At 37.5% G+C, this 13,310-nt stretch overlaps 1 protein-coding gene across 1 annotated transcript; it reads right to left on the bottom strand.

The window, feature by feature from the left end:
* Window positions 1-3,244: 3,244 nt before the first annotated feature.
* Window positions 3,245-13,304, bottom strand: LOC110459847. The gene is made up of 6 exons (XM_021512305.1): window positions 9,167-13,304; window positions 8,782-8,904; window positions 7,999-8,095; window positions 6,860-6,978; window positions 4,368-5,589; window positions 3,245-4,133 (listed from the first exon to the last, which is right to left on the bottom strand). Exons 1-6 carry the CDS (start codon window positions 11,870-11,872, stop codon window positions 4,048-4,050), a joined length of 4,353 nt encoding a protein of 1,450 aa, XP_021367980.1. The 5' UTR covers window positions 11,873-13,304; the 3' UTR covers window positions 3,245-4,047.
* Between the last annotated feature and the right edge of the window lie 6 nt (window positions 13,305-13,310).

Raw genomic sequence — 13,310 nt, 5'->3', positions numbered from 1 at the left:
GTTTCTTGCTGTTGGTTCTTCAAAAGAAGCAATTTCAGTGTTCGAGCTCATTTAACATCCGTGATAGACCAAGGTCACTTCTTTTCCCAAACTTTGTAGTATTTCATGCCAGCATGCTACTTGCCATTTATTATGACTGCAAGTCTATTGGTTATGCAAGCCTGTTCAGTTCACACTGACGACAAATGATGCGCCGCCATATACGCTCAATGGTACTGGTAACTAAGAAAATTAAAAAGGGCTCAACAGAAAAGATCTTGACACGACCTAGAAAGCGGGTCACTACTATTTTGGAGCATATGTTGTTGGAAACTATGGAATTTCAAGTTTTTAACATGTCACATACCAATGACCTTAAAAGCTAGTCCAAGATAAATTTATTTGAAGGTATTTAAGACAAAAACATCCCTGCGACTTTTATTGTAGGTCAAACCCACAGGGATCTTAACGCCCAATATATGAAGATCTTCATTGGTTCTATGCAAGATTTATATTGTTTCTCCTATCTGTTGGACCGAGTCATATCAAGAGATAGCAGACTGTAACTTTCAAACCGATAATATTGTTGGACCTATTTACTACCACATATAGTATATTAATGCGTAAAATTGCGTTTTGAAGTGGAAAAGTATGGAACAGGAAAAACTTATTCATGAAACATTTGAGAATTTTTCAGAATAAGTGATAAGCTGCATAGATATCTGCCTGGTCGCCAATATTTCCAATCAAGCTGAAAATGGTCAACAAAGTCAAAAGGAGCTTAGAAAAAGATCGAATATTTTTCGAAAAATAACGATAAACTCAAAATCCAAGATAGCCGCATTATCAAGCATGTTCATGTAGGAAGCTTCTATGAATTATTATTAATTTCCTATTTAGCTGTTTATTTGTTTTTAACAATAAATTTGAAAAAAAAACACCCCAGAATTCTTTTTATTTTCTGTTCCGTATATTAAAACTTCCTTACAGAAAAAACTAAATAGTCATCCCACTATCAAACCCGTCGACTACAAGTTTCAAGACTGCAAAATCCGCCAATGGTAACATACCAGCCGTTCATTTATATGAACTTTAGGCCTATGCATGACAGGTAATTTGCTGTTTGTAGAGTATCGGATCTCTCTTGATAAATCCTTCTTGTTGAACAATAAACTTCTCGTCTGAGTAGTCAAGTTGAGAAACAGTACGGTCGTCATCGAGGCCAGATTTCCAACTACGATGTCTTATTAATTACTCCCCTGTTCATTTCTAAAACGCCTACCCTTCCAGAAAACGTGGCTTCGCCTCTAGGTTTGTTGGGATTTCATGACTTTTGTTCAAGGGTTTCTCGGCTCCTGCTGGTTTTCATGACCTTTGTTAAAGCGAAGCGATTCTCTCGGCCCCTGTTTGTTTTAAGCGATTCTCTAGGCTCCTGCTGGTTTTCATGACGTTTATTAAAGCGGTTCTCTCGGCTCCTGCTAGTTTTCATGACGTTTGTTTAAGCGATTCTCTCGGCTCCTGCTGGTCTTCCTGACGTTTGTCCAAGAGGTTTTCTCGGCTCCTGTGACTTTCGAATGTGTCTGTTAATCTAAGTCTATATAATTTATTTTCTTCTTTTTTTATTTAAGAAAATTATCCTTTTTTAGGCCCACTTAAAATATACACAAGGTAGAAGCAAGTCTGTCACCGGGTCCACCAGTAAGGCTCTGAAAGACAAGGTATATAAAGCTAATGCAAAATACTTATAAAGATCAAGCTGGTATAGGTCAAATTATATACATAATCTTTATCTGATGATATATGGGAGGGGGGGCGGGATTAATTTTCATTACCAGTTGTGTTACTGACATTACCAGACGACCTCCGACTTTTATTTTCTTCTATTCTTTCCCAGTTTTGGTAAATTCCGGACAGTTCCTCTGTTATGCTGCTAGGTGATATTGGCCACAATATGCCATAGGTTTTCTGACGTTGTTTCGTGTACATCCAACGTTTCATGATTTATCATCATGCAGAATCAGGAATTTGTCTCGTCCTTTCATGGGGTCACTGTGGAGAACCAAAACTGGTCCTTTGTCAGCATAGTCAACACTTGGGACCTCCATCTTTTCTGTTTTCTTCTGTCACCATATGCCCTTCTGGTTAGTCTGTTGTCCAACTAATGTGACCGGATCATGAGTTGACATGCTCTGGCATCAAGTTTGTGACTTTTTCAAAGATGTTGTACTTTGACGACTCAATCAGTGGTAACCATCCTCAAATGACCCCATATAGTTATAGTGAGTTTTTAGGTTCAATCCTGGTCAATCACCTGGCTCCTTTCAATATCAGATTTGACCAATCAAATGGTGGAAATTTTTTCATGTTGATACTTTCCGATCTTTGGTCAATCAACAGGTGTCCCAAAATCTCTGCCGTAGCTGGTCACAAGTTCATTAAGACAAGAGGAATGAGCATGCAGACATGCCATCAAAACATCTCATTTCATGTGTTAAGGGTCCCAGGGGCGGTTATAACTGGAGCAGGGACCTAAAACATCTAAATCAAGCTATAGGTGTTCCAGTTATAACCGATTTCGTATATTCTTTTATGGACTGCCTTCTGTTTTCTGTCGTTTATCGCTCTTGACCAACGCCTTTTCTCATGCCGATCCCTTTCCTGCTTTCAAAACATAAACAAATCATTATAATTTTTTTTAAAAATGGCTCAAATATCATTAGAAATATGTATGGTATGTCGAGTGATGGTGATAAAACAATGCTTAAGTGAACTCAAAATGTGTTTTATAATACTACAAAGGAAGTAACATTATCCCAAACAGAGAACAGCAGAGCTCACTTTTTCGTAAATTACTTCATTTGTAGTCCAAAACAGGTGAAATAGGCAACAAATAAATAGATTTACCTTTCGTACCAGCATACTTACACAAATACTGAATTTAAATGTAAATATTTAAAACACAAAATTTAAATGTCACCATCCTAAAACTTAAAATTACACTGATGAATGTTTAAACCTCAATACTAACAGCAATGATATGGCGACCTTATTCTTTGAAAGAACAAGCTAAAAATGTATGACTCCTAATATAATATCCATTTACTAGTACTCGGGCTTGCTAAACCCGTATACATGTATGATTTATAATGATGGATAAGCTTTGAAATGAAAGTGGTGATACAATGGTGAAAGAGCACAATATGATGAATATGGTACATCTTCAGTTAAGGACCCAGACATAAATAAATACGTCAACTTCATTATAAAGAATCTCTTTTATTGCAGCCCAAAGTCATCATATCAAATAATGTTTATTGGAAGTGTTAGTATGCGAGAAAAACAGACCTTTAAAAAAATATAAAAAAATGTCGCCGTTTGATTCTACCACATTTTTTAATAATGTATAATACATAGATGGGCTGAATGGTTGAAATCAAGACACGACACATTCAAATGCATGCATTAAATGTAATTATCATGATCAGAAAGTAAGTAGATGAAATGTGGCTGACTTGATTTGAAATTCTATTTTAAAACCATATCACAATAACTGAAACATTTATTCACTCAGAACCCCCCCCCCCCATGTTGTGATAAAAATGAGCACAAATGATGAATAATGGGACTTTCCTCTTCTGCAGTTTTTCTTGTGAACACATCCGCATAGCATTCCAAGCACAACTACAATTTTCTGCAAACTCGTGCATTTTGAAATCTTTTTGCTAAATGACTGAAAGTTCTCTTTTACACTTCTATTTCACGAATAGTCAACACAAAAGCCTGTACAATTGTATAATCTGTAACGAGAAACTGGAAAGGAAACAAATCCTGTTTCATCTCTTCTCCATCTATTTTCTTGGTTTATTGTTGTTTAGAAACATTTGTACATTTTCATGATTGATAGAAATTTTTAATATCCAAGATCACAACTTAAAATAAAAACTCCATATTTCTGATGGAATAAAATGTCCACATCTTTAGTATAAAAAATCCACAGCTACGATGATGTCACAATCTCTCTGCATAAAATTTGATGTCACCTACAACTCCGGGTCAAGGGAGATAACTCTATAATTCATCTGCTTCACATTCGTCCACAACCTCGAAGTCGCTGCCCATGTGCATGCTGTATCCACTACAGTCACTAGCTCCATCTGAAACAGGAAACACGAATCATATTTTGTCTTGTGCCACATTTAATATAATACTTCAATATGCTGCTGTAGATCTTGCTATAAGAATACATTCTGATCTGGTCTTATGTCATTTTATACCATAATGCTGCTGTATACAGTTTCACCAAAATATCCCCTTAATGTTACAATTATCTACTACATCATATTGTCTCTAAATCCATCATAACTTGTTTCAAAATATAATATACGTACCATTAACGTCCTCCAATTCAGCGACAGAAGATTTAATCTCAGCTGTAGGCTGTGTTACCTCCTCAGACTTTGCAGGAGTTGGTACAATATCTCCTTGGTCCATGGGCAATTCGGTACTGATTGCAGAACCTTTGACTTCACCATTTTCAGCAACCTTTTCAACACTCTGTGCCTTGGACGGTGCTGACGGTGGCAAAGGGATGTCCATCTCCATCATTGGTAGTATAGATAACTTACCTTTTTCCGGATTATCAGCAACCCCCACTTGCGTTTGTTGGCTTGGGGGCAGAGAAAGATTCTGGGAAGGTGGAGGTGGAACTTTCTTCTCAGCTAATGGTTTCTCAAAAATAGGGTCGATGCCAAGCATTTTCAAGTCCTCAAGTTCTTCTTTCTGTTCACAAGTCAGTTTGGTCTTTTCATTTCCATCAGTCTGGTTCTTCTTTTCTGCAGGGCTGGCGTTGGTCTTTTCACTTCCATCAGTCTGGTTCTTCTTTTCTGCTGGGCTGGCATTGTCATCCTTAAGTTTTCCAGTGAAAGCCTTTAGAATATCCTGTGCAGTCACCTTTGGCTTATCCTTCATCACTGGTAACGGCTTGGATTTATCTTCTATTGTTAAGAACATGTCCAGCGATGAAGGCTTTCCCCCTGCATGCTCAGTTTTTCCAGAACCTTTCCTCAGTGGGAAGGCTTCAACCTTAGAAACCCCAGCTGTCAGTTTCTGACTTTCTTGTTTGGAAACCGGAGTCCAAGGTGGCAGCAATGGGTTTTTCTTTCCGGAGATTTTTGCACCAGGTACTGGTTTTATACCCATCTTGTTGACAATGTTAATTGCTATCTTGCTTTTGCTGTCTTGACCGGATTCATTCTCTTTCTTTTCCTGCTCTTCATCGTTATCAGCTTCTTTCTTTCCTTTGTCTTTGTCAACTGGGGTGAAGGTAAACTTGCCAAAACCTTCACCAGACTTGACCGCTTTAGTATCTTTTGGTTCACTTGGTGACATCTTCGGTTTTTTAGCAGGTTGTTCCAAGTCTAATTCAGTCACCGGTTTCTCCCACACTTTTTCTTTCTCCTGAACTCGTTGCCTCTTTTGTTCATTCTTTTCCCTTCGATCTTCTTTTCGGTCTTCCTTTTTCACATTCTTCATATCTTTGCTTCCACTACGACCTGCTGCTTTATCTAGCCCCATCCTCTGCTCATAAAACTCATTCTTTTCCAGATGTTTCTGAAACATTAACACACACACACATGTTTGAATACTTCCATATACAAGAACACAAATTTGTCGTAATCTTTCACCTTTGTATTTAAAATGGTTTGCTAATTATCACAAAAGCCCTATGAAACCAATATTACATCATACCTTAACTAAGAACATTTGTAAAACATGATGAATGCCCCGGGCCACTCTCATGCAAATTCATGTTTTTTTGGGACAAATCTCTGAAAAAAGTAACAGTCGTCTTGACATTTGGTTCCTGAAAAATAAAACTCATTCAAAATATTGTCGTATTTGATCTTAGCTTTAAGTTTGATAAAAATCTGTTATAAATGATGTACCAAGATCAGGATGGGAGCATAAAGGCATTGAATTTGCATTTTTCCAATGTTCATACAAGTATGAAGGGGGGGGGGGGGGNACCACATGAGCTGTCTCTTCATACTTGTATAAACATTGTAAAAATCTAGATTCAATCCCTATAACTCGCAAGTACTATTAATGGGAAGGAAAACCAAAAACGTTTTGATAACAAACTTTTCTTTCATTCATAAATTTTGTGCTTCATTCAGCTGGAACAAACTTGTCCAGAAAAAATATTAATGAAATAGTGGTGTAATTTACGAATGAGTTATAACTTAGGTGATTCTACACAAAGAGTTTTCAGCAGTGTAGCCTATTGTATGTGAACTTGAGGAATCATTTGGGAGCAAGGAAAGGCAGATGTTGACACCCAGTTTGACAAAGCAGTGTTTATCATGACGGGAAATGCATTAGCTAGACTCATCACATTTCTTGTTTCATGGATCATTCACAGATATAAAATATGGAAGAACTTTCCTTTGTATGTCGTAGGAGGAATATTATGTGTCGTAATTCCAACCCCACCGCCCACACGGTTTCTTTGTTGGTAGCATCTGCCGAGACCCATATGAGACATCAAAATACCTTGTCAGATTGATGTCGTAGACATGTCAGACAATAGAACATGTCACTGTTGTGAAAATGGTGCAGTGAACTGTGGTTTAAACTTATTGATTTTCAAAAATTCTAATTTTATAGATTTTCAAAAATTCTAATACTTATAATAATAATTAAGATAAAGATAATAATTATAAAAAATAATGATAAACAGTAGATCTTTTTTCACTGTAAGTTTGGTTTATGTAACGGGAGATCTAGACAACTTGTACGATAACAGCTTCTTGAAAAAAAAATGGATTTGAAAAATCTTAAAAAGTAGTCCCATGAAAAATTATATAACCCATGTTCTTACCAGATAATTTTGATAGTGGCTATCTGTTTTAATGTGAAAGTCAGCACAAGCTTCGTCACCAGCAAACTCCTTACACAACGTGCAGTAGAAAGCCTTACAGGGCACCAGGAACTCTTGGCCTGAAAATGGATAAGGTTTTTACTTTTACTTCAACAGCCCATGTGAGGTTTTATAGTTTAATATCTCGATCTGAAATTGCCCAGTGTAATGACAATGGAACACTTTGTGATGTCAGACTTGCATATTTCATGGACTTATATCTGTGAAAGCTGCAGATTTAAAAACCTTACCCCAAAATTATGAGATTTTCAATCTCACCCTCACAGCTGAGAATTATTTTTTCAGCTAGAGGGATACATACAATGCCAACTGTACAGCTAATATGTGAACTTATCTGATTATCAAAAAGCAATATCATTAAATTCTTTAATTGCTATGTCAGAAATGTGATTGAGTTATTTTCAATGTGATGTCACAATAACAGCACCTCTGTTCAACACATGTAGCTTGACAATACTATTGAGGTTGATGGTTATGTTGCTAATGCCTAAAATTGGAGGCCAATTTGTGAAGGGACGGTTAAAGTACTGTCACAGTCTGGGGCATTACACTGTAAGAATTTCATTCTGATGAGAAGTGTAGATATGGGTTTCTATTGGCTCTTTTTTCTGTGTTTTCTTGTAGGGCTGCAATGGTTAGAAATAATGCAAGTCGGATAATCGTGTGTGCTTCACTGAACTGAAACTGGGAAACCGTGTTTTGTGTGTGCCATGAAATACAGCCACCAATGTCTCTTTATTTTGATAAAAATATGACAACTCAATTCACTAAATGCATTAACAAAGATAACTCAATACCTATTCCTTGTAAATAATGCTGTAAAACATTGCAGATTCTCAAAATCATTATTAATTGGCTACATATCGCTAGCCTCCTGCCTGGGAAAATTTCGTAGTTTCACTTTACAGTGCACTCATGTGTTGTCAACGCTATGTGAACGTATTTCTGCGCATCACTTCCGGTCGCAAACAGTTAGGAGCAACATTTCTTACCGGGAAAATCAATAAATATTGACCTACGTTTTGGGACATCACATCATAAATTGGAACGAAGGATATTGACATTTTTGAAACCATTACCTTTAACTGGTAACACTTCTAGATGCTCATTTTTGACACGTTTACTTGGACTCTTCATTGCTCTGGGGACCCATGGTCGATCGTAAGGATTCATGGCCTAAAATAGAAATAATTTGTTTTTAACTGAGCCTCATTTAAACTTTTGTAGTTGCATATTGAAATATAAATATTGACACAGCATGCGAGAACTAGGACTTTCATTAGTGCCAAAATATTCTGCAGTATAAAGCGAGTCTCTAAATTCCCAAGCAACAAAATAAACATGTGTTTTTTTCAGAAAGTAACCTTGATCTTAGGAACCACTATTGCATGTCTACAGTACATCTCTGGTGAATCTGAATAGTGGTAGGCGGAAAGTTTGAACACATTTTCACCCTAATGAAATAATTATTTTGTCTAGTGATTTACCCAACTCTATGTTTAACTACACATTTTGAATTGTTCAAACACCAAATTTGAGTACTGAAAGCTGCAGAATTATCCAAATTTGGCTATCGTTAATGAAATTACACATGTACCAAAGGCCATCCTTGTCCTGTATTGGCGACTTGACCATTTGCTGCGATTTCTGCTGATGTTGACCCAGATTTTTCAAACTCTCTTGAAATCAAGTGGTTATAATTTCGTGAAATTCCAACAAGATTGACAATGCCTTTGTATTTATTTAAAATTATTCAATCTGACCAAAGGTTTAGCATACATACAGCAATGTGTTGCCATGTGAAATTCCAGAATTTTTTTTGTGAATAAAACAGAATTAAAATCAATTTAAGGACCAAATACCTGCTGATGTTTTTTTCCGTGTAAATGCTGTAGGACACTGTATACACTACCAGAGTCTGTGTTACACACTTTACACCAGTAACCTCCGGGATCAAAAAACTCGTACTTCTTGACTTGGTGTACCTAGGTAAACAAAAACAAATATTCCCTTCCATTGGATTCATAATGACAAACAACCTATTTTTCCCCTAAATAAGTTGATTATACTTCTTAATTTATTACCCTTGAAAGGTTGATTATAATAATTATGATTATCCAGAAAACCACTAATTTTTCAAACAAAAAATATTGGATAAAAAAAGCTATCATTAAAGGTATTTATTAGAAACAATAAAAAAATGAAAAATAATTAGAAAACGTTTTGCAATAGTATTTATCACCATACCGGTTCATTTTTCTTTCGGTTTTGCGCCTGCTGACTATTCCTAAGGGGTTTATTTGTTTTAGCATCTGCTTCAGAAGTTCCTTCCTTTTCACCATCAGGCTGAAGATTTGGGTCAACTTTATATTCTTTAAGAATCTTTGAATTTTCCTCTGCAGCTTTTCTAAGTTTTGAAAGTTGTGCAGAAATGTCATCTTGCAGTTTGTTGTTCTGTATTAGAACTGGATCTTTGTGGCCATCTTTCTGTCTGCGTATCTTTCTCATCATCTCATTTTGCTGTTTACGCAATATCTGCAGTTCTGATTCCAAAGTTTCTATCTTCTGACGCCTCTGTTGACTTTCCTTTAGCATAATATTTCTTTCTTTTGGTGTGAGCAGCTTCGGAGGAGGATCTGTTGGTTGTTTTTCAGGACCTTTAATCCTGTCAAGATTTGGAGGTATAACAGTTCTGTTGGTTTCCTTTGGAGATATTGTTATAGTTTTCTTTTCAATTGTGATTGTCTTTTTTTCCTGGATTTCTTCCTTCAGAGTGTCTTTGACAGGAGATAATCGTGCACTTCTAGTGCGACTGTCACTGGACTGGTGGTCTGTAGTCATAGACACTCTCATTTGAGGGGGTAGGCCATGAGGTGGCGGGGGTGGACCACGGAGGGATGGGACATTAGGAGGTGGACCATGGAAGGCTTGGCCATGAGGTGGGGGACCTAAATTTGGTGGATTATGTCTGGGTTGAAATGGAGCACCCTGTGGAGGGTAATTTGTGTAATTCGGATAAGAACCTTGGTCAAATCCTTGGGGAGGATGTCCATATCCATATTGAGGAGGTGCATTATACATTGCCCCCATGGGAGCTCCAGGGTAAGGTGGAACAGCACCTGGGTGTACCTGTGTAGGAGGTGCTACAGGTGAGTTTGTGTAGTTCGCCATATCTGGGGGATATCCTGGTTGTGAATAAGATGCTGGCTGACTGTATGCTGGGTATTGTGGTTCTGTGGGAGTCACATGTCTTTGGAAAGATATACCAGATGACAGACTTTCTGTAGATAGACTTGGATCTTCGTAAGTTGATTCTTCATACAGGTCACTTGCGGATTCCTTCACTGGTTCAGCTGGTAACAATTCCTTCTTCCTTTCCCTATCTAAGAGGTCAGCATCTCTAACTGTATCTCTCTCTCTTTTGTAGCTTTCCAACCGTCGATCCTGTTCTGATGACTTTGGTTCCATCTTCTTGTACCTTTCCCTAGGTTCATTCTCACGGTCATGTCTCTTCTCCGTTGATCTTGATGGGCCTTCTCGAGCTTCTCGCATCAGAATATCAACTATTGATTCTTCTTTTTTTGATTTGTTAAAGAGTTTGTTTTTGATATCATTAGAAATCCCTCCTTCTAAGAAGGATGCAGTCTGATTAATACCAAATTGTTCCTCATCCTTTTTTGGTTTTTGAATTGGCAATGAATTGCTTGCCTTTTCTTGCATTCTTCTTGACATTTCAAAGTCAAATCCTATGGATTTGAGTATATTTTCAATCGTAGGATCATATTTTTGCTTTGGCTCTTCAGGTGGAACTTGACTTGTATATGGAAGTGTTGGAGTAATTTGAATAGGTTGTTGGATTGGGGGAACAGTTTGGGTAGGTTGTTGGACCTTTGGCAGCTCATTCCCTGATGTAAATAGACTTAATAAGTCTGGCTTAAATCCTGGAGGCTGAATGGCCACAGGGTTTTCTTGCACTTGGACAGTATCTCTAAGAGCAGGAGGGTATGAATTATGTTTAAACCGCTGATCCTCGAGGAAAGAAGACACCGATGAATGCAGTTGCTCTTCAGCAGTGGGTCTAATAGGCTGATCAGCTATTTCATGACCCATTAAACGAGAGTCTAAATTACTTCTCTGGTCGTGTATTCGTTGAGAATCCATGCGGATCCTTTGTTCATCTGTTGATGACATTCTGTTAAAGTGATCATCTGCTGAATATGAATCTGGCCTTGTACATCGGTTGTCCACCCCAGTGTACATTGAATCTTGTGATCTAGACCTGGACTCTGTTGAGGGTCTTTGAGAGTTAGACTTGTTAGAATGATCTTTTCCTTCGTCATGGTCATCATCACCATACAAGAATTTTTCCTCATCCTCAATATCCATGTAAGAAGACATTCCTGGTAATCCACTTCTAGAGCTTCCTCTGCCCTCAGATCTTGGCAGTCGATCGTCGAAAGGAGTACCTCTATTGGACTTTTCAGTGTTTTGTTGTGTCCTGGTATCTGCTACCTGCCTATCTGCTGTAGATCGTATAATGGGGAACAGATTATTTTCTTCTCTTACTACTGGATTTGTGACCTGACCTGGCAAACTATCTTCTGGTGCAGACTTCTTTTTCAAAATGGATTTTAGAGGTTTGGGCGCTGGTGGGATAAGAGGAAAACTAGGTCTCAATTCATCTGAACTTCGCCTTGTGATATTTTGATAGTCATCCCTGCTTTGTAAGTCTCTGTACCCACCGAGAAGTTCTCTTTCAGTTCTGTTGTCACTATCCTCTCTTGGATTAATATCCCTGAAAAAGGCGTCACTTTCTGGTTCTCTATATCCACTCTGACGCTCAAGACTACCCCTGTTGTCTTCCCTCCTGTCAATGCTGCCCCCTCTCCTATGACTGGTGTCTCCTCCTTTGTACCTGTCCTCTCCACTGTACTTGTCGATTCTGCCTCGCATTTCTCTGTTGAAATCATTGTTTCGTTCATCATACCTGTCACTGGGATATTCCCTATTTCTTAGTCTATCTGATTCATACCCTCCACTCCTCCCCTGTCCTCGATCCCTGTCACGCCTTTGATCTCCCTGGTCATAGAATTTGGCCTCCTTGCCATAACTATCAAAAGTGTTAAAGGAATCGGACTCTGATTTTCGATGCTCTCTTGGTGACTGTGTATTGTAAGGGGAACTGCTGACAGGGGGACCAAGTCTTCCTGACAATGGACTCCTGGTCCTTTCCTTGTAGTTGTCATTGCCCACAGTAATACGTAAGGATTCAGTGGCTGGAATATCTTTGGAATACTGAAATGAGCAAGGGAAGTATTAGCTGTTTATATAGCTTTACATCAAAATGTAAAATAAATGGTCAACGTGTCTCTTAGTCTAAAAGATTTCTTTCTTAATTAAAATGTACCCGATACTTGCCACAGTAAGTTTTATTTTATATCGAAAAAGTGATAAATAAATGAATTGCTTTAGAAATTTCTTAAATTCATAATGAATCTGTGTCAGGATGCATGTACTTCTATGGAATACTTGACCAATCAAGAACTTGAAGATTATTGTCAGACGAGATTAAGATGAAAGGCTATATCTTCTAGACAAGTGACAGAAGAGACTTGATTTGAGTTTGTTGTAAGGCTAAATATAATATTAGGAGGAGGTTTATAATAAAAGTCGACTTATATATCACAAACAATGACCTTCGTCAGTTTTCATAATATGGACATAATATAATGATCATTAATAGCCAATGAATAGGATTGCATCCTCAAAATTGAAGGGGTTATGCTGGAATTTTTTTCTCTGCACCCCTGGAATATGTCATGACAAAATTAAATGTTCTGTTTGTGCCACGTTCTGCATGATACAAAACTAGTTTCATCTTTAGATTTACATCAAAACAATTCCACAGGAGCGCAATGATGAAATTGACTGGCTTTGAAGTTGGATGTCCGCCATCTTTAACCCTCAAAGGCCAAGCAATTTCAGTTACCTGAAACCAATTGAATGGATCCTGTCCATTTTGCCCTAAATCTAGTTTGCCAAGGTTGTTTTANCCCTAATATATATATATATTTATATTTTAAGTTATAAATATCATTTGCAATGTTTAAAATGGGAAAAAAATAACTGTTTTCATGTTTCACGAACAATTGTGTTGTTGGAAGAATTTTAAGCAGCTGTATGCGACATTGTATGTGCACATCTGGTCTACTAAGTACAAATCTAACGAGTCTAAAAATAAAAAAGTCAAAGGGAAGCATAGGGAAACTTCCGATGAGAATGTATTAGCATTGTTAAGAGAGTTGATCCCTAGGTCGGATCTAGCCTGATTTTTCTTTTAAGTTCTATGATCGAATAGTGTATTTTTCTGCCTCTCTACATTGTTTAGAGA

This window comes from Mizuhopecten yessoensis, unplaced genomic scaffold (genome assembly GCF_002113885.1).
Source record: "Mizuhopecten yessoensis strain PY_sf001 unplaced genomic scaffold, ASM211388v2 scaffold10237, whole genome shotgun sequence".
NCBI lineage: Eukaryota > Metazoa > Mollusca > Bivalvia > Pectinida > Pectinidae > Mizuhopecten > Mizuhopecten yessoensis.
This window is presented reverse-complemented; position numbering and strand designations above follow the sequence as displayed.

Bases quoted from the DNA above. Each gene is read 5' to 3' on its own strand.
- LOC110459847 (XM_021512305.1), bottom strand. From the start codon at position 11,872: ATGCGAGGCAGAATCGACAAGTACAGTGGAGAGGACAGGTACAAAGGA. The intron at 5,590-6,859 runs GTAAGAACATGG...TTAATGTTTCAG, and splicing joins GCCACTATCAAAATTATCTG to AAACATCTGGAAAAGAATGA. The intron at 4,134-4,367 runs GTACGTATATTA...TTCCTGTTTCAG, and splicing joins TGAATTGGAGGACGTTAATG to ATGGAGCTAGTGACTGTAGT.